Genomic DNA, 20,050 nt, shown 5'->3' on the forward strand with positions numbered 1-20,050 from the left:
CCCACTCGATTTGACCTCTCTCTCTCTCTCTCTCTCTCTCTTGATTATATTTATTTATTTTTTAAGTTATCGATCTATATATATTTGTTTATATAGTATAGGATATTGACCCTCCGATTGCGCAGATGGATTTTATTAAATCAAATAAATTGGTCACACATAACGTAGGTAGTATTTGGAAGGTATGACTGTATGAGAGAGACGTGCACTACTTTTTTCTTTTATTATTTATTAGTTTAGTTAAAATAACCTTTTTTTTTAAAAAAAAAAAAAAATTGATAATACTCTTGTATTTGAGTAATTCTTAAAGGCATAAAAATTAGTCTAATAAAGTGACATGTGTTTCAAAAATATTAGTCTAATAAAGTGACATGTGTTTCAAAAACATGTGAGAAAAACGCTTTTTATTTTTTATTTATTAATGCTATTGACAAAAATATGTGAGAAGCACGTGTTATCAAGAAAACATGTATTTCTCGCATGTTTTTGAAACACATGTCCTTTTATTAAGCTGATTTGTGGGAATTAGTTACAATTCTTGTCATTCTAAAGTCTCTCTTGAAGTTCTCTTGTATTTCTCAAAAAATAAGGAGACTTTTCAAATCATAATTTGATCAAAATTTAATAGTAATCTATCACAAATCCAATGGTTATTTTAAAAGTCACATCATTTTTAGAAAAAACACAAAATGGACTTTTAACATTACTCCTTCGTATTTATTTTTTGATAAATGTTACGGTTCCTCTTGATGTTTTTCTGTTGTCTTCATGATCCTATGTGGATATTGTTTTATAAAAAAATAATATGAGCGACTAATAGGAGAAGGTTTTTTTTTTTTTTAAAAAAAATAATAATATCTACGTAAAATTAGAAAAACACCAAGAAAAACCGTAACATTCTTTTTTTTCTTTTTTCTTTTTTTTTTTCTTTTTTTGAAGAGAATTATAATGTTCTCCAATTCCAAAACATTCACCTTATAGGTTTGATGAGCAAGTACCCAAATGAATTTGTTATGGGGGTTCTAAATTACCTTAAACTAAGGCTTACGTGCACGTTTAACGGTTCAGAATAATCTTTTATCTAACTCTAAAGGATTAAATTAAGTATGTCTGTTAGGGGTTTTATGTAAGTTTTAAAATAACTAAGGCGTGACTCTCCAATATTAGTCAATGGTCATTGAACGATATGAACCCACGTTGTGCTACCATTTTACTATAATCATAAAATTGGCGGTGGATCACGATCCACAAGTATCATTCAAGTTCAAGCATGGCTTGAATTTGGTTTAGACATAACACCACATTTCTCTATCGGTCTCATTGGCCGCAAAACTTTTTCAACTAACTTTTTCTTCTTGTAAACCCATTTGCACCAAGTAGTCTTCTTTTCCTTGACAATTCTATTGACTCCCAAGTTTTACCTTTCTACAGTGACTCCACTTCTTTCGGCATACTATTATAAATATACGATGAATCTCTAATACTAACTATTAAAGCAAAAGAAACCATATCTTCAAATCCATATCTCTCTAGTGCTTTTCGATCACGTTTCTCTCTACCTCTTATAATACTTTTGCATGAACATGTGACAGAGACACGAGGCCCATCCGAAATGTCGATGTTGAGGGTCTGTGACAACAACAACTATGCCACTACAGAAGGGGGGAGGGGGAAACCATTGTTCAACAGGACACCACCCCTGAAGGCCAATCAAGCACGGCTGTGCAATTGGCCAAAACATAGTCATGTACCCTAAATCATATTCTATAGGGCAATTGGCCAAATCACCGTCATCATTGTCATTGTAACAACCCTCCTAGATGCATGGCATTTATTTTCTAAAATAATAATAATAATTTACAAAACCTAAGGCCTTTAAATATTATTTACATGTAAAGAATTTCCAACAAAAACTTGAAATATTTATACTCCAAAATTGTGTTCAAAAATATGTTCAACCAAAAAAAAAAAAAAAAAAGAGTTTAGAAAAGAGAAATTTAAGATTTCAAACGATCGTAATCAATGACAACTATTGTTGATCAATCGAAATCCAACTTCGAACGCTCAACTCATAACTGTACTCAACGATCGATTTTTGTGCTAAAACGTTTGATGTAGTTTATGAGCATCTTTTTTTTTGGACACCTCAGCCATATGATACTTGCATGGAGCCTATATATTCATCATTTTCTCCCTTTACCTCATTTTGTACGCCCATTTGTTTCGGTAAATCCTAGAGTGAGAGAGATGGTGAGTTTTAGAGAGATGGTGAATTTTAGAGAGATGATGAGATTTCTTGATATCTCAATTTCAAGAAGAGATAATCTCTCTTATCTTAATCTTGTTTTGGTATTGTCATTAGCTTATTATACTACTATTTAGCTACTCATTAGTCTCACTTTCATTATATTGCATCTTATCTTGTAGATTTAGGAGTATAGGATTGCTATGTTGGTTAATGCCTGATTAGACTTTGGTTATGGTTAGGCATGTAACATTTCGTTAGAAGGTCATTTGATCCATTATAACAAAGCATTGGGCCCAATCAATGCTTTAACATTAACTTGAACAACATTGGATGCATCATACATATACCCTAACTTTGAAAAGTTCTCTAAAAAGGAGTGTTTCCAAAAAGGGAAAGCTTCCTATAAAACGGGAAAGTTTTTTTCTTCATAAGGAAGAAAACAAAAAAAACCAATTCATATATAGGAAGCACTTCTAGTAGTTTTCCATATAGTTTCTATAAAGTTAGAGAACCAAGTTAGTTTTGGCTTTCATATTCAAATACACTTCACAATACCTTCTCTTCTTTTTAGGAGAAAATACACTTTATTCTCCTGAACTATCAATTCATTTGCACTTTTAACTCTAATGTTTAAAAAGTAACACTTGACCCTCCCAAAACTTTCAAATTGTTGCAATTCGACCATTATGACTTTTTTTTTTTTTTCCCCCAAAATGCCCACATCCCAAATTTAAAAAAATTAAAAATTAAAAGGGTGGCCGAAGCCACCCCCAGGCCCCAACTGGGGTGGCTGGTCACCCCTTAATTTTTTTTTTTTAAAAAAAATTTAATTAATTTATTATTATTTTTTTAAAACTTGGGATGTGGGCATTTTGGAAAAAGAAAAAAAAAAAAAAAGTCAGAATAGTCGAATTGCAACAATTTGAAAGTTTGGAGGGAGAGCAAATAAAGTGTCACTTTTAAACACTAGAGTTAAAAGTGCAAATGAGTAGATAATTAAAGAGTAAAATATATTTTTTCCTATTTTTTTATACCATTAAAATATTTTATTTTTTACAAAATACAAGTTCCCTACATACTTTTATAATTTTTACAAAATTTTAACACAGTTCCCAATAAAAAACGTAAAGAGGTGAAAAATATTTTGTGTTAAAATAATGAGAATGACAAGATTAGAAATGGGTATCACTTTGTGAGCCGAGCATCCCCAAAAACTAGGTATCGTGACTCTCTCTTCCAAAATCTCTCTATTCAATTATTCTTGATCTTGTCATTCCCATCATATGGGCATCCCTATAAATAAAGTATCGTGACTCTCACTTCTAAAATCTCTTTATTCAGGTATTCTCTCAAATATTTTACTAACTTAAACATCAAAGGGTCCCAAATGATTCAGTGCAGATGTATTGTGTGGTGAAAGCAATAGCAAACCCAATTACATGATTTCATATTCCAATTTGACCCAACCGTTTGGCTAACTTGTGCAGTAAAAAGTGGTTATTCGTTTAATATTTCAAAAGAAACGTGTTTTGCGGGTAACCAAACAGGCTCCAAGCTTTTGCGTGTTTCCTTTACGAAATGCAATTACAATCTGAGGTGCAAGGTTGACGTACCAACGACAGCCATGATTTTGGCACCAACTTGCATGGACTCATCCCAGCAATACACCCTTGCAACGAAATCATACAAAATCCAAACAAAACGTAAACCCAATCCTCCTGAAAACAAATAGACCCAAAAAAAGAAGAAGGAAGCATAAATACGAACAACTCTCTATAGGCATTTCCGAAATCCACATCATTGTTGTACAAACCCACCCAAAACAAAAAGCATACGACCATTAGGTAACAAATATGAGCATATGTATTGTCGTCATGTAGATATTACAGATTTAATGGTTGATTTGAAAAAATAAATAAATGAAAGATGAAAAAATAGCGGGTCTCTAATCGTAATAACCGTCTTTATCCGGCACTGAACCAACTTCTTGTCCTAAATTCACTTCTTTGTCTGTCTCCTTAGAAAACAAAAAAGAAAAAAACAGACTGAATCGAAAAGGAAGATGATGCACATGACCTTCTACTGGGGCAAGGAGCTCTCCTAGTGGACTCGTGGGGCACAACCTCGTGGACCAGTTACTCCTTCACCCTGCTCGCCTTCGCCTTCTACCAGTACATGGAGGATCGGCGTGTGCACCTGAAGCTCATCTCAGCTGGGAAGCCACCGGGGCAGATTGAAGTGCCTCAGCTGCATGGGGAAGATCCTTGGAGGAGGGGCAAAGTGGTCCACGGCGAGGATCGGCAGGGCAGTGCTCTTCGAGGTGAACTTGACCATCATGTCTTTCAACGGGTGGCTGTCTTGCTCTTCAGGAGTGGGGATGAGGATGTTGCCACGCTTGTCATTGATAATCCTTGTGATTGTGCTTAGGTATCACCCCAAAATCGGAAAAAGCAATCCAAATAATTCCGCTTTTGGTTTCTTTTTTAATTTGGGGGTTTAATTGATCTAAAGCTTCCTTTGATTTTACTATTATCAGATGAATGATGTGAGAAGAGGGTTTTAAGTGCCATCTGCATCATAATGTGTATGTAATTCTGCTTATGAAACCCAATTGTTGTGTGTTCAATTTTGTATATTATTTGCCACGAGTCATGAATATGCGGCTTTTTGATCATCTCTTCGATACAAGTCTTATTTTATTTTATTTTTTTTCTTTTCAAATTAATGTTAAAATACATAAATGGAGGTCTACAAAGCAAATTGGCTACAACCTTCACCTACCAAAATAACAAGAATCACGTCAGCTTGAAAATTGATATGCTAAATTGCTATTTGGAATTATGTTTTATATGGGGCAATCAGAGTTTTCTCAAAGAGAAGGAACTCATTCGTAAAGGGTGCAATTTCTGGACAGTCGCATGCTCTGAAGTAGCATGTGTACTCCCTACAACTAACGAACTTAAAATGGAGGATGAAATATAAACCTAAAATTGCAGCAGTACATTGGTAGGAACTACTGCACAAGGTTACCAACTCTGGACTTTCCCACTCTCACCTTATTTGCTTAGGGGGGAATAAAAAACATATGATAAAATGGTACAAAGTGAACAAAAAATCATTTACATATATAACTTCCTACAACAAAGAGAACAACAGTATGTGAAACACTGGGGTGACCATATTATACAAGTACAACTACATGCTAAGAACTCAAACAAACTCCTACTAGAAATTCTACTTGACTTGGCTCATCTATCAATAATATCCATCAGAGGTTTTTCAAATCATCCCCACAAAGGGGCATGTATCTCATTAGTGTTGCTGCAAGTGATCCAATAGACTCGGCATGGATGCTGGGAGCTGTGCTCCTTTTTGTCTCTTCATTAACCTCTCTCTCTCTCTCTCTCTCTCTCTCTCTCTCTCTTCCAAATTTAAAGAAAAAAATTGAAGCTCGTTCTGACGAAGGTATAGGAAATGTACCATTAGCTATTGCTGATCTTGAATTTTCAATGAGACTAGCTCACTCTCTTGGTGTAGATTTCTGTACTTTGTATTGTTGGGGAACCATCTTTGAAGCTTCTCTGGCCAGAACCTGGTATAAAAATTGCAAACACAACCATTCACTCAAAATGAAAGTATTTGGAAACCAAATGCAACCAAGTGAAAATCAAGTTAAGTTAATTAGTATGAAAACAGGGATTGGATGAATAAGGAAAGAACATAAGCATCATCAAGAATTGGAAATTTCTCCAACCCCTCCCCAAATAGCATTTGGGTTTAATATGCAGGAATCATTTCCCTCTCCTCTATGTACCCCAAAAAATGCCAATAGACCCTCTACTTCTTTAGGGGTTAGAGCGGAATGGCTCCATATGAAAACATTTAGCCATCACAAACTACAAGAGATTTCAATCAACCAATATGATATTGCTTGAAACACTAATGAAGTTGCATAAGTAAAAGTTCAAGAGACCATTTGGTCAGGCTAATACAAATAGATCGGCCTTGAAGGTCATTAAGATAAGACATTCACAGTGGATGGAACTGATAAGTTACATTTCTTGAGACAATCTAAAAAGAAGAAAAAAAATATCAGATTTATTACTTACAGTTCCAAGCGCTCATAAATTGCTCGTCGCACTGAGGAGTTCAGGCCATAAGCTATTGAGTTGAACAATCCCTGAAACACATAGACAACAATTTTGTATAAATTCCCCAAATACGCAAAAGATCCTCCCATCTGGCCCAGGAAAAAAATCAACAAAAGCATTTTTTTTTTCTTTTGATTGGAGAACATATCATGTATGCTAATTGATAATAAGAGATAATTATTCAACGTAACTCAACATTTTTCAGATCAGTTTTCCATAGTTCTGAAAATTCCACAATCATGCATTAGAAGGTAAAACTAATACAGCCCACAATCAGAAACAAATAAATAAAAATCATGCAGTTATAGGCTTCTGGAATTTCATCTATGCTGTCTCAATGGGTACAAACAAGTAAAATAAATATGAGTTTCTTTCCAAATACCACCTTCAATCTTGATAAATAGTTTCTAATGAAAAGAAAAAACCATAATTTTTTTTATTCAAAATTAGGCAAAACCCACACCCACCACACTGAAGCCAAACACACGCACACAATCAGAATATAATTATGTTGAATTGCTTGATTTATTATAGAAAATAAATCAAAAGAACATGTCTATAGTCAATGGAATTACCATAAGTGAAGCTGTCCCAATATCAAGAACCGAGAGCCAAAAGATGTTATGGCCAGGCTCAATAAAATCATGAATGCGGTTGATTGTACCGAAAGCCCATGCTCCTATTAGAATGAGTGGATAGTATCCCCACCTGTTTACAGCCTGTGGTGTGAAAGGAACAGGAATTATAACATTTTTCATTATTGAGAAGAATTACATTTTACAGGGTTCTTAACATTGAGAAAAGCCAAATCATAGTTATGGGGTAGTTGAGAGCTTCTCTTTTTCTAACCCATCTTTTCTCTCTAGATTTCCTTGTGTTGTTTTCTTTTCTCTTCATACCACTTGCTAGCATAGGGATTTCTAGAGATTGTTCTTAAGATTATTAGCTGATTTTTTGGCTTTGTGACATTATGTTCAAGTTCCTGCTGTCTTTTGGTATTTGTTGAACTGAACTTGGGCAAATCTCCTGGTTTGCATTGCTCCTTGAAGATGTCATCGAAGGAGTTCTCTTCTACAAGCTGAGCAAGGCGCTAAGCAAAAAAGGGGAGAGGAGGTGACTGATCTAGAGGCCAAGGTTCTTGAGTTCCTGAAAGAGGAGCAGATCACTAAGGAGGAGCTTGCACCGAGAAATCTGTCTTGAGATTAAACCAGGGTAAGAAAATTTTTTTGCTATGAAAGGTAGACAATAGTTTTGGTTTGGAGTGTCTGCCAATAAAATGAGTCAACTAAAAAGAAGGATGCCGAGGCTGAAATCTGGTATTATGATGAATTATGATGAAGATTTCCCGAAGTTGGTTAGGCAATCAGGTCAACCTGGTTGCTAGTCAAGCATCCAACAGATATCATGGAGTATCCGGACAGGCAAGATACTAGAGCAGTTGCTCTGGAGCATGAGCATAAAAATGAAGATTTGACTTCTGGTAAAAGGAGAAAACACCCTGGAGCTAACTGTGGAAATAGTATATCATCCAAAGGAGGTAAAAGACCCAAGCTACAATGGTATTGCAGTCAGTGATTCAGAGCACTCCACTGCAGTATGTTCTTGTGGAATTCAAGGTGATTGATCCATTTGTGATGAGAATAATGAAGAAGATGGAGGTGAAGAAAATGAGGAAGAGGAGGATGGAGATATTAATCACTCAGGAAATGAAGAGACAATGAGTAGGAGGTAATTGGCCAAAAAATGAAGCTCAGATTATCCCCTTGGTTGAATCTTCAGGTGCAGAAAGCTTGGGAGGGAAATTTCCTTCCAATTTCCTAAATTCAAAAGCTACTGACACTAGGGCAGAACCTTCAGGAAAAGCTCTTGCCATGCAGGAAAAGGATGCTGCCACTATTGGAGAAGCTACTGTCCATGCAGGAAGCAGGTTGACTGGCGGTGTAAAAGGAAGGGTTCTCTCACATGTGAATGACAATGCTACAGATGGGAACAACAGGTAAGCTAGGCCAGTTAGCAAATCTGACCAAAGACCAGCGAAAAAACCAGGTAATCCCCCTTCTTGGGCTAGTTTTCTTCACAAGGAAAAAAACAAGTAGGGGCACCATGACCAAGCTTACAAAACAAAATGAGGAACCTATGCAAGAAGGAATATATAGCACACCCAAAATAATTACAAAAATAGTTTACAAGAAATGAAAGAATGTGACTGGACCGAGTACTTCCCTTTCATATTGTAAAGGGTTGGGTGGTTAAGAGTTGGGAGCAAGACCTCCTTGATAATAGCTTCTATATTTTTTTTAAGTTAATAAATGGGGGAAAAAAATGCAAAGCCACCCTAAACGGTGGACCTCTTCACATAGCTGGAAAGTTGTTTATTCTCAAAAAGTAGCAACCGGGAGTGCAATTCTCCGAAAACAACTTTGCAAGTATTCCAATACAGGTTAAGTTTTATAATGTACCAATGGTTTTGTAGATACCAGAAAGAATGGAATACTTAAGTAGCATAATTGGGAATCGTCTCTTCTTGGATTGTACCATCGGTTCAATGAGGATTTCTAAATTTACTAGAATGTGTATTCAAAAGTAAATAAGGAAATATCAAAGTCAATGCTCCTAGATATTGGAGGGAAGGAACCAGCAAAGGTAGAAGTGGAACTCTCATGGAAACCACCCTGATAAACTAGGTGCAAGATGTATGGTCATACCTTGGCAAAATGCTGACAATTGGATGAGAATGTGAAGAAATGGAAGCAGCAATGGTGGTTGAAAGATGAGAGGAAAGAACTGGCTGGTGAAAAACATATGGAGCATCTTCATAATGCGAAAACCAGAAGTGGAACAAAGGAAACCGGGACATCTCCTGGTAAAGAGATGAGCAACACTGGTTAAGCAAAGGAGAAAAAGGTCGTAGGAAGTCACCTCCTCCCTTGTAAAGATCAGGAAAGCAAAGAGAAAACAAAGAAAATGTTGCAGCTTAACACAACAAACAAATTTGAAGCGTTAAGGTTCTGCCATGGAGAGAATTTGTGTAGTGATGGGGGGAGAAAGAAGAAGATGATGCAAGTCCATCTACTAACCCCATAGCAACAGCATGTGGGGCAAGAGAGGAGAATCAGAATCTATTAAGGGTGAAAGTTCATGATATGAAGATAGCTAGGGCAAAAACTATCCTGAGAGTATAATCCTATTCTCTCGGACTGTGACCATTTTGATTCTTGCCTTTTAGTTTCTTCCCTTTGAGGAAATAGGCTGCTGAGTGCATTAGGACTTTTCATCCTACTGCATGTTTGAACATTGTTGTATATCCTCTTTCACTTTATTTGTGCATAGTAAAAATACTTACCTTATCTCCAAAAACAAAAAAAACATTTTAAAAGTGTGTGAGTGTGCACTTGCACACGCACGATTGTGCATGTGAATGCATGTATGATCAAGGGGAAAGAAGCCAAATTCAGGGACAAATATATCATTGGAAGTTATTGAAGAGGTATGAATGACATGAATGGTGGGATATTTTAATAAATGAAGCAATGGAACCAGCGATAGATATCCATTTCAGTATATTCTATTTCCTCTAAACATGCTTAGAATCTCTATATATGGCCCCTATTCAAATCCATGTAGGAAATAAGTCGACAGAACAGTATACCTTCATGTCTGCTCTTGCATCGGACTGGTATGCTCGGTCTGACATGCCTACCGCCATCTGAAATTTTCAGAGTAGAATTATAGTCTCAACAAGTGTACAAATGACCACAATTTTTTTCTGAACGGCATGACCAGCATACATACACGGGTTGCATTGTTTAGCATGCGTATCACTTGAAAGTACGTAAAACCATTGTAAAGAATTGCACCCCAGAGTGGTATATAAAATGTTATAAAGTGAACTGCCTGCAGGAATAAATAGAAATGTTCAGAATACAGTGAAGAAAAAACATCAGAAATTAAATACAAAAGATGTTAAAATTCGAAAGATCTTTATTTCATGTTACTGCTTTTTTATCAAATCAAAGCCAACTCTGTCATCCACATTCATTCACAGTCTAGTGTCTTTATCAATTTGAAATCCAACATCTATTTCTGAAGTGGTTTTTTTACTCAAAAAATGAATTTCAGCTATGCATCGATAGATTGCTAAAATTCTGACAAATCTAAGAATATTTTGAACTCTGAAACTAACTTGGTCCCAGTAAACGTCTTGAATAGACTCACTCCATTGTCACTCAAGTTCATTTTGTAAATAAGCAACTATCTTGAATATATTAACTATTTCTTTATTATCTGATGGCCACATCATGCTTTAAATATATATATGGTTTTGATAACCCCAGAGAGGACTCCTCACTTCCACTCTTACTTCATATATAATGCAAAATAAGCATGGAGAAGTGTGACAATACAATAGGCAACTAACACTGGATATCATGAAAAATAACTAATTGCACAGGAATTCTGAGCAGTTCCCTAGCAGTCTAGAAAAATTTAATAAACTTGTAAAAACACGAGCCATTATTCCTACAGCCAAAAGCTACTTATACTAGCCTTTCCTGTGCGCCCTGTTTGTGTCCAACACCATGCGCCTAAGTGTCCATGGTTATTACCAAAAGAGCGTATGACAGTCATAACTAGTGAAGTTCCTGTAGAAAGTAATGAAACATTAAAACCAGCAAATGGAATAAAGATATCTACTAGCCAGCTAAAAAAAATAAGAGTGAAGAAGCCAATGTGTGCAATAAACTCTAAAAATAACTTTTTTCAAAAATAAAAAACTCTAAACATAACCAATCTTTTAGAGCAGGAACATTGGACAAAACTTACTTTCTATTACAGATATTATTATGAATTATTTTTGTCAGAAATTGTCCATACCCCAAACATACAAGTGAAACATGGCCTCCAAATCTTCAACATCTGTTTTGTGTCTAACAACAGTACGGTGAAGAGTAAAAGCTATTGTTGTAGTCCATAGGAAAGAAGCCACACAGAAGAAATGTGTGCTATAGCCCTGAGCATAACAAAAAAATCCTTTGGATGGATCTCTGCATCAACACAAAACTTTCTCTGAGTCACATACAAAAATATCAAACGAACTACATCCAAAAAGCTGTCAGCTCTAGACTCCAGAAAGCCTACCCAACCATGCTGGAAAAACTGCAAAGCATGTCCTGCACTCAAAAGAAAATGCAGTATGTCAGCACACGCCATAATTACTCAAAGAATTCAACCGGGGGACTCGGAGGAAGAGAAATGAGATGGATTATATACGAAACAGAGAAACAGACATATCTGGTTTCCTTAACTTGTTAAAGGAAATCCTTGTGTATCAGGCAACAACATTAGCCACACAAGCAGTTCTCTGAAACAATCCAAAACTATAATTTGGTTGTCCATTTCATTCATTGCCATTGATTCAGTGGAACCAGTAAACTAAAATTCATTTTTAAGATTAAAGGCATGATTTTACCAAATCTACATAGTAGTAAATTTCAAATCGAACTTGATAATTATTAATCCTGCTTCCAATTAGATTATGTCGACACCCAATCTTAATTTTAATCGCCAAAGACCTAACTTCACCATGAAGAACACCAAACAATGCTGTGCCCTAGTAATATCGTTGACTGCCAATCCTTTAAGAAATCAAGCAGGAAGCATGAACAGTTCGATCCAAATCTACAAGATCCCAATTTAAACCAGTTTTCATAATCAAACAAGTACTCAGTGTGTCATCACCAAACTCAAAATCGCTAGCGAAGCTCCACTGTTTTAATCTTTGAAGATCAACAATCCCAACAGTTTAGATAATAAGCAAAATAGAGGTGATTATAGTGAGAAGTAAACAGAAGAAGGCAGAAGCGAGATCTAAAAGGGACGACAGAGTTGAGTTTAGAAAGCGTACGGAGAGGGCGAGATAGAAAACGAGCTTGAAGGAGAACTTGCGGAGCTCCTTGAAGAGGACGTAGCAGAGCACTATGAAACCCGACCCCACGAACGAGAGGCTCGATGCTCCGGCATTCACCGCCATTAGAACGCGGCGATCGTGCGCCGTCAGAGTCCCGCCCATTTCTCTTCTGTCACTGCAACTCTTCAGGTGAACCGGAAAACTGATTCTTATTGCTCGTAACCGTTCCTTTAAATCCCGCAGAGAGTATACAAAACAGAAATTGTGATGCTGTGTGTGTTTGTTGGAACTTGGCGACAAAGACAATGGTCGGGACCGAATTCATGCCAAAGGTGAGAAAATAAAAGAAAAAGACGGGATGTGAAATTTAAATGCAAACTAGTTTATTTATGATAGAATATCAATTAATTAATTTAATTTTTTTTTATATTTTATTTTATCAATTAAGATGTTAGACTAAAGGAAAAAAATGCAAAATTAGTCTTAGTTGTTTCCTTGATTTACAATTAACTGCATGTGATATCAAAATAAACTTAAAAGTCCCATGATGTATGCAAAAAAAAAAACAATTTAGTTCCTACAGTCAAATTAACAAATTCCGTTAATGTAACACTGATTTAAATATGACAAGTATCACAATTTTATTGGTTCTAACGTTTCATGTTGTTAGAATAATAGAATCTGCTAAGTTAATGAACGTAATTTGACTGTAAGGGCTAAATTTTTTTTTTGGCATACCCTAGAGATTTATATGTTTATTTTGATACCACATAAAATTAATTACAAATCAGGTAAACTATAAGGACTGATTTTACATTTTTTTTCTAGAATAATTAGCGATTTATCGTTCTAGAGTCGGTTCAAATCTAGCTTCATAGTTTTACCTAGTGTAGCAAGTTGTGGGATATAAGAGATGACACCAATATATCTTATATGTTTCCTAGCCAAATAGAAAATCAATGGTTTTTTATGTTCAAGTTCCAAAAAAAGAACTTTTACAAACTTAAAACTCGATTTGCATTTTGAATAATATGTCAATTGCATCCCACCTATTATTAATTTCAAAAAAATATTTGAAAGGCTAATTGAGTTTGATGGTATAATATATAAAGACAGGGTGGTCTAGTCACCCCTTTGCCCATTTGAGGGTAACCGATTTTATAACACTCCCGAAATTAATTAAATAGTAATTAACTTTGTGCACTCCCCAAACCTATTTATCAAGTAAATAAGTACAAAGTGATGCCTCTACACCTCAAAAAAATAATACGAAGCATAAAAAAACATATGATATTTTTTTTAAAATCTTATTAACATTAATCATTAAAGCCAAAGTACTTACTATAAATTATCACATTAATTTTAATCATTACATTAAACACATCATCACTATAAACAATATTCATATTTAACCTTTAATACACATATACATCTCAAAACACTAAGTCTGCAGTGTTAACCCAAAAGTATTAATTACCATGAGTAGCCTACGAAATCTTGCAATGAGTCATCAAGTGATAGACAAATCAATATCATTATGCCAAAACAGTTGCATCTATCTCTCTCTCTCTCTCTCTCTCTCTCTCTCGGTTCTTCTTACCCAAAACCTAGCTAGCTCCTTTGTAAAACATATTAGAGGTAGAGAAGTTAAAGCATAAGTCCATAACTTAGTAAACGAGTAAATTGGTACTAGTGTGTGACTGTGAACATTTCATTATGCTGATAAAATATTATTAACGCAACGTTATTTCTAAAATTAATTTTTAGATATATTTCTTTTAAAACATTTTGCTGAAGACATTTCATTTGTAAGTATCAACATTTCATATATATAGTATCCATACAAACATCACTAGCTTAGAAGACATTTCATTTGTAAGTATCAACATTTCATATATATAGTATCCATACAAACATCACTAGCTTTGCATCATCCCAGAGCAAGGTTATGCTTGTCCTTAACACCACCTTTTAGCAATGATTGATTCGTTCAACCCCTCTATGTGGATCCTTATTAGCTTAGCCCCATTTGCTTAGGGCTAACGGCTGATGTGGTAACTCAAATAATTAACTAAGCTTAAGTAGCTTAGTTAAAAGGTTAATTTAGGCTTTGGGTCTTAGGAATAGCTATGAGAGCATTTTGAGAATTTCAGACTTTCTAACCGAACATACACATGGGGGACCACGCGGACGTACGCTTGCAAATAGTACATGGACGTACGTATGGGGGACCACCCCCAGTCTGGCAAGGAGAGATGCGGTGAATTCGTAGTCGCTAAGCGGGTGACCTGCGGCAGCAAGGGTGGCTGCGGTTTGCTTGAGCCGCTGGAAATATGCTGTGATGGAGGAATTGCCCTTCTTTGCAGTAGCAATTTCATCGTGAAGGGTCCTGGTACGGGCTCGGGAGGCTGAAGAGAAGGTGTGTGCAAGAGCAGTCCAGAGTTCTCGGGCAATTCGGCATCCAAGGACTTGAGGCAGCAATTCTTCAAAGATGGTGGACATAAGCATGCTCAGAATAAGCTGGTCTTGGCGGAACCATCAAAGTGTCTCTGGATCGTTGGAGATGCGGAGAGAGCCATCAATGGTGATGGAGGTGTGAGGATGGGGAGGCTTGTTGGTTCCATCCACAAAACCATAGAGATCGTGACCTTGAAGAAAAGTTTGAAGTTGATGGTGCTAGACCAGGTAATTGTTTTGGGTGAGTTTAGAAATAGATTGGGCAAAATTTGAGAGAGATGCGGGTGATGGGTTTGGGTTGTTTTCATTTTGGGTAGGTGGAGTAGGACTGGTGACGTCCTGGGTAGAGGGGTTTGGGTTGTTTTCATTGTGGGTAGGTGGAATGGGATTGGTGACATTCTGGGTAGAGGGGTTTGAGTTGGTTTCAGTGGAGGTGGATGAGGCCATTTGGTATGCAGCTTGAGTGTTTGATGAAACACTTCAAAGAGAGGAAGGAAAAAAAAAAAAAAAAAAACAGAGGAAGGCAATGTGGGTTGCTTGTTAGAGCTCTAATACCATATAAAAGAAGAGATTGAAATAATTTTGCCTTCCTTATTTTCATTGATACGATGGGTTTATATACATGAGATTGCATTTACATAATAGGAATCAAATATAAATCAAATAAATGATTTCCATTCTAGAAGTAGCCGTTGCTGCATTTATTCTTGATTGGTTTGGGTTTCCTTTTTGATGGTAGCTGTTGCTTGATTTGTGGGTGCCTTAATTTGGGTTTTAGCCGTTGCTTTTGTTTCCTTAGAGAGAGTGGTTTCGTGTTGATCACATGTAGGTTCAATACTAGTTTCATTGTTTTGTATGAACTCTGTTTGGTCATCCAAAAATCTGCATAGACATAAAAGGTTTTTGTATGTGTATATATGGTGTGTGGCCAGGCTGTGATGGGGTTCATGCTGGTCTAGCTATCTTGGACGGTGGGTGGGGTGGGTTAGGGTTGGGCATTGTGTCATAATATTGAGTCTCCACGTGAGTTGGGACCATGCCATGAAATTCAGTGGCCTCCACGAATCTTCCCATAACCTCCTATTGCCTGCTGATAGCGAGCCGTGAAAGATTGAGTTATTCTAAAAGTTTCTCTTGTGTCCTTCTGGAGTCTCTCAAAAAATGATGTGGCTATTAAAATCACAATTTGATCAAAATCCAATAATGATCAATTACATGCCCAATGGTAATTTTAATAGTCACATCATTCTTGAAATGATTCAAGAAGGACACAAGAGAGACTTGTAGCATTACTCATGAGAGATCTGTCAATCCCATTTCAAGAACCTTAACTCTACAAATACACTATCACGAGTGCATTTCTGTTGCATCAATCATTGTGCAAAATAAGAATCGCTTATAATTAGAAAAACAAAAAAACAATGAACCTCCAGTTTGTGAGATTTTATTTAATTATTATGGAGAACCTAATTTATTTATTTTATTGTATAGGGTGCATGTAACAGCACAAAGGAAAATGTTTGATACGTCTATTTATGCATTTTTTGATTCTCTCTAGACTTTCTCATCAAAAAATAAAAGAACGTAAAAGCATAACAATCAAGTTAGGATAGTGGGGGAGCTAAGATTAAGGATCCATGGATATCTATATATGCCATTCCTATCAAGTCATTCTAATAAGAAGTTGGTCACATGTTGTTTTCACTTAGAGTTGCCATGTGTCTCACTAATTATAAAATAATAAACTATTATTTATCTTTTAAAAAGAAAATGTAAAACAAAATATTAAGATATTATTTACTTTCTCCGGCTAGCAACGCCATGGGTGGCCATGACGATCAGCCCGTCGAAATTAGAGTTCCAAGACGATCCAGAAGAAGGATCAGATCTGCGCTGCTGAGCTTGGGCGGTCATCGGATCGATTCGAAGAGGGATAAGGACGAGGTCACGGCGGAGGCGCTATTGAGACAGTATTGGGTGAGTTTATGAAATTCGGTGAAGTTTTTGGTATTGACTATAGTGAATGATCTTGAATAGGGGGTTTTTGCTGGGTTTCTTGGGTTTTCTTTAGAATCAAAGGATTTTTCAAGCAAACTATAGTTTGGTTTGGTGGTTTTTCTGGCTAGGAGTTCAGGTGCCATCAAGAGCTCCGGCCTTGAGTTGCAATAATGGAAGAACTGAAATACCCACAAACAGAATGGCAAGAGCCCTTGGACCAATGCTCTTCCTCTTGGTCTCTGCATTTCTTGTGCAGGTATAGAAGAAAATGGATTGGGAAGAAGAAGGAAAGCATGATTGGCAGATGGGAGAGTGTAAAAAGCAAGAGCCTTGGGGGTGGCCGAACCACCCCCTGGGGCCATTGGGGGTGGCCCCCATGACTTAGCTGGGGTTGCTGGCCACCCCATATGTTTTTATAATTTTATTTTATTATTTTATTATTTTATTTTATATTTACTTTTTAAATTTTAAATAATATTTTATTATTTTATAATTAGTAGGACATGTGGCGACTTGTAGACCTTTGGATGACATTAAAGGGCCATGATTTAAAAAAAAAAAAATTGATGGGCAATTTTTCTCCCACTGCTAGGGATCCTGATCCGTTATTATGGGGTATTATTGGTAGCGACTCAGCGAAAAACACATTATCACCCTAAAAATACTAATAAATAATGCAACGTGACATCGTGGGGGATGCAAAGAATAATAGCAATAATAAATAATATATATAACTTAGACTTTCAGTCTATCAAAGATCTAAGAAATCTTTTCAAAACACTAGAGTCTATCTAGAATTTAAAAGAAATTAATGAAGAAACTCAACTATGAAGCTTTTTATTGATAAAAACTCAAATATAACCGAAAGCTACAATCTTAGGGTTATAAGCATGTATTTATAGCCCCCAAACTCCTAACCCTAGTAGAAAATAAAAATAAGTCGGTTTAGATTTCTATGACTAATCTCATCCGGATGACATGTAGACAAGGTTGCAGACAGCTACAGACGAAGCTCTCTGGAATTCAGCTTCATGTCTCGGGAATTATTATGATGACTTCCTGGGAGTGTCTTGTCCCTCTTTATGAAATTCCTAACTTTCTGGTCTACATCATCCTCGTCAGGTTGGAGAGAATTCGTACTCGAATTCACACCCTCATCATCATCGTCCGTAGGGGGAAATTTCCACCCTACATCATTGTTTGTAGAGGGTAATTCCCACCTTACATCATTCTCCCCTTGTTGGAAAGAATTCGTCATCGAATTCAGATGGGTCTTTCCACGATCTTTCAAGTGCCTTGTCAACTCGTTCCATTCCCTTTCCTCAAAACCATAACAAGGCAACATCCCATAATACACGTGATGGCCCTAATCATTGGGAGATTGTGATGATTATCTTCAATGCCCCGCACATCATCTTGCCAAACGTCATGCTTGTCATGCTTTTCTCATACCTTGTCTTTCCCATATGCCATGAAAGTCTTCAAAGAACTAGCAAGGAATCTATCACTTTTTGATAGAACATTCTCCTCCACAAATTTGGTTAGAAGAATTTGACAAAATAGTATCTACCCCTTTGAAATCAACATGGTTAATTGGCGCAACACTCAAATGAAAGACTTTATTCTCGAGGCTCTTATCAAGCATACATGGTGTGTAAAACTCTCATTACCAAAATTTTCAATATTATCCAAGAGACTTACCTTTTCGAATGACTCATTTTCGTCAAGATAGGTGTCCCAATCTACGACAAAGTCCTCTTCATAGTCATAGGACAAAGAACCTCTCATTAGATCTTCGTCGTTGATATCACTATCATAGGTTGGTGGAAAATTCCAATTCACGAATCCTTGTAAACGATTTTCAACATCTTCATACGAATTCTTGGAACTCTTCATCAACGAATTCACCTTCTTCCTCCACATAAGATGAATTTGGTAGATGGATTTGAGGATCGCGAATAACGATCAAGTTAGCTTGTCGCACACTCCTCGCGTCAAACCATGCCTTCCTCTGTTGAGATCGCGCCCCACTAAAGGTAACCACGTCATCCTCATCCACAAAATGTGGGGTTGGTTGACGGCGACGACCGTTAGGACCACCCATGTTGGCCAATTGGTTAATGAGGGCCTCCATCTGTCCACTCATAACCTCCAACTGCTCATCCATGCATTGCTAACGAATCGCCGATTGATCCTTACGTGTTGTCTCTGTGCACAAGTATATTTCGTTCATGTCTGCAAAACGGTTACCCCTCCTCATTCATGTAATTGGAAAGCAACTTGGGCTTTGATACCAACTAACGCAGCGTGACGTCGTGGGATGCGAAGAATAATAGCAAGAAGAATGGATATATATATATATACACACACACACAAAGATCTAAGAAACTTCTCAAAACGCTAAAATCTATCTAGGGTTTGAATGAAAATAATGAAGAAACTCAACTCTTAGGCTTCTTATTGATAAAAACTCAAATATAATCAAAAGCTACGTTCTTGGGGTTATAAGCATGTATTTATAGCCCCTAAACTTGTAACCTTAGTAGTAAATAGAAAATAAGTCGGTTTAGACTTCTATGACTAATCTCGTCCGAACGATTGCAAACGAGATTGTAGTCGGTTGCAGACGAGGCTCTCGAGAAGTCACTTCAGTCATCTAATCCAGACGACTGCAGATGAAGCTTTATGGAATTCAGCTTCATGTCTCGGGAATTACTATGGTGACTTCCTAGGAGTGTCCCATCCCTCTTTATGAAATCCCTAACTTTCTGGTCTACATCAGTAAATATGAACATTTCTTATATCGATCTAGGCTACTACACACCTTCTCAATATGGGACATGAATATTACGTGTTGGTTCTCTACTAACTCATGACTTTATTGTCCCTTAACTCTTTCTTTGGCTCTTTTCTCTTATACAACTTAAGTTCTTTGTTTTGAACCCAACTTAAACTTTTCATTTTAAAACTGATCTTATTTTCTTGTACTTTCTTTTTTAAAAACCATTCTTTGAAATTTATTTTCTTTAAATTCCTATTCTCAACGACTTGTAAACAACATTTAAACATATGTGCAATATATAAATTATGTAAGGTGTAGGGCTCATACCACAAATAACATTATGCATCCGCTCTATATAATTGAGTATACAAGGTTTAAGACATTCATATCCTTGGTGGGAAGCTTTACTTTCCCAAACCTGTTAAATACTGTGAATGTAAAATTCATTTCGGTACTTCAAATGTTCCTAAGAAACCAAGCCGTCACTATCTTTGAAGAGTTGGTACCAC

The 20,050-nt window shown here is 36.4% G+C and overlaps 1 protein-coding gene and 1 pseudogene across 1 annotated transcript; one reads left to right on the plus strand and one right to left on the minus strand.

Moving 5' to 3' along the window:
• Positions 1 to 4,088: 4,088 nt before the first annotated feature.
• Positions 4,089 to 4,931, plus strand: LOC132184871 (copper transporter 5.1-like; annotated as a pseudogene).
• Positions 4,932 to 5,352: 421 nt separating this feature from the next.
• Positions 5,353 to 12,644, minus strand: GCR1 (G-protein-coupled receptor 1). The gene is made up of 9 exons (XM_088518398.1): positions 12,302 to 12,644; positions 11,536 to 11,567; positions 11,272 to 11,441; positions 10,945 to 11,039; positions 10,192 to 10,293; positions 10,049 to 10,105; positions 6,975 to 7,118; positions 6,358 to 6,428; positions 5,353 to 5,840 (listed from the first exon to the last, which is right to left on the minus strand). Exons 1-9 carry the CDS (start codon positions 12,464 to 12,466, stop codon positions 5,735 to 5,737), a joined length of 942 nt encoding a protein of 313 aa, XP_088374524.1. The 5' UTR covers positions 12,467 to 12,644; the 3' UTR covers positions 5,353 to 5,734.
• Positions 12,645 to 20,050: the final 7,406 nt, after the last annotated feature.

Source organism: Corylus avellana, chromosome 7 (genome assembly GCF_965113065.1).
Source record: "Corylus avellana chromosome 7, dhCorAvel1.hap1.2, whole genome shotgun sequence".
NCBI classification, from domain to species: Eukaryota; Viridiplantae; Streptophyta; class Magnoliopsida; order Fagales; family Betulaceae; genus Corylus; species Corylus avellana.

Excerpts from the sequence above, each read along its gene's own strand:
- GCR1 (XM_088518398.1), bottom strand. The coding sequence starts at position 12,466 with ATGGGCGGGACTCTGACGGCGCACGATCGCCGCGTTCTAATGGCGGTG. Across the intron at positions 11,442-11,535 it reads AGTTTTTCCAGCATGGTTGG|AGATCCATCCAAAGGATTTT; the intron begins GTAGGCTTTCTG and ends GTGTTGATGCAG. Across the intron at positions 7,119-10,048 it reads ATGCAAGAGCAGACATGAAG|GCTGTAAACAGGTGGGGATA; the intron begins GTATACTGTTCT and ends TTCACACCACAG.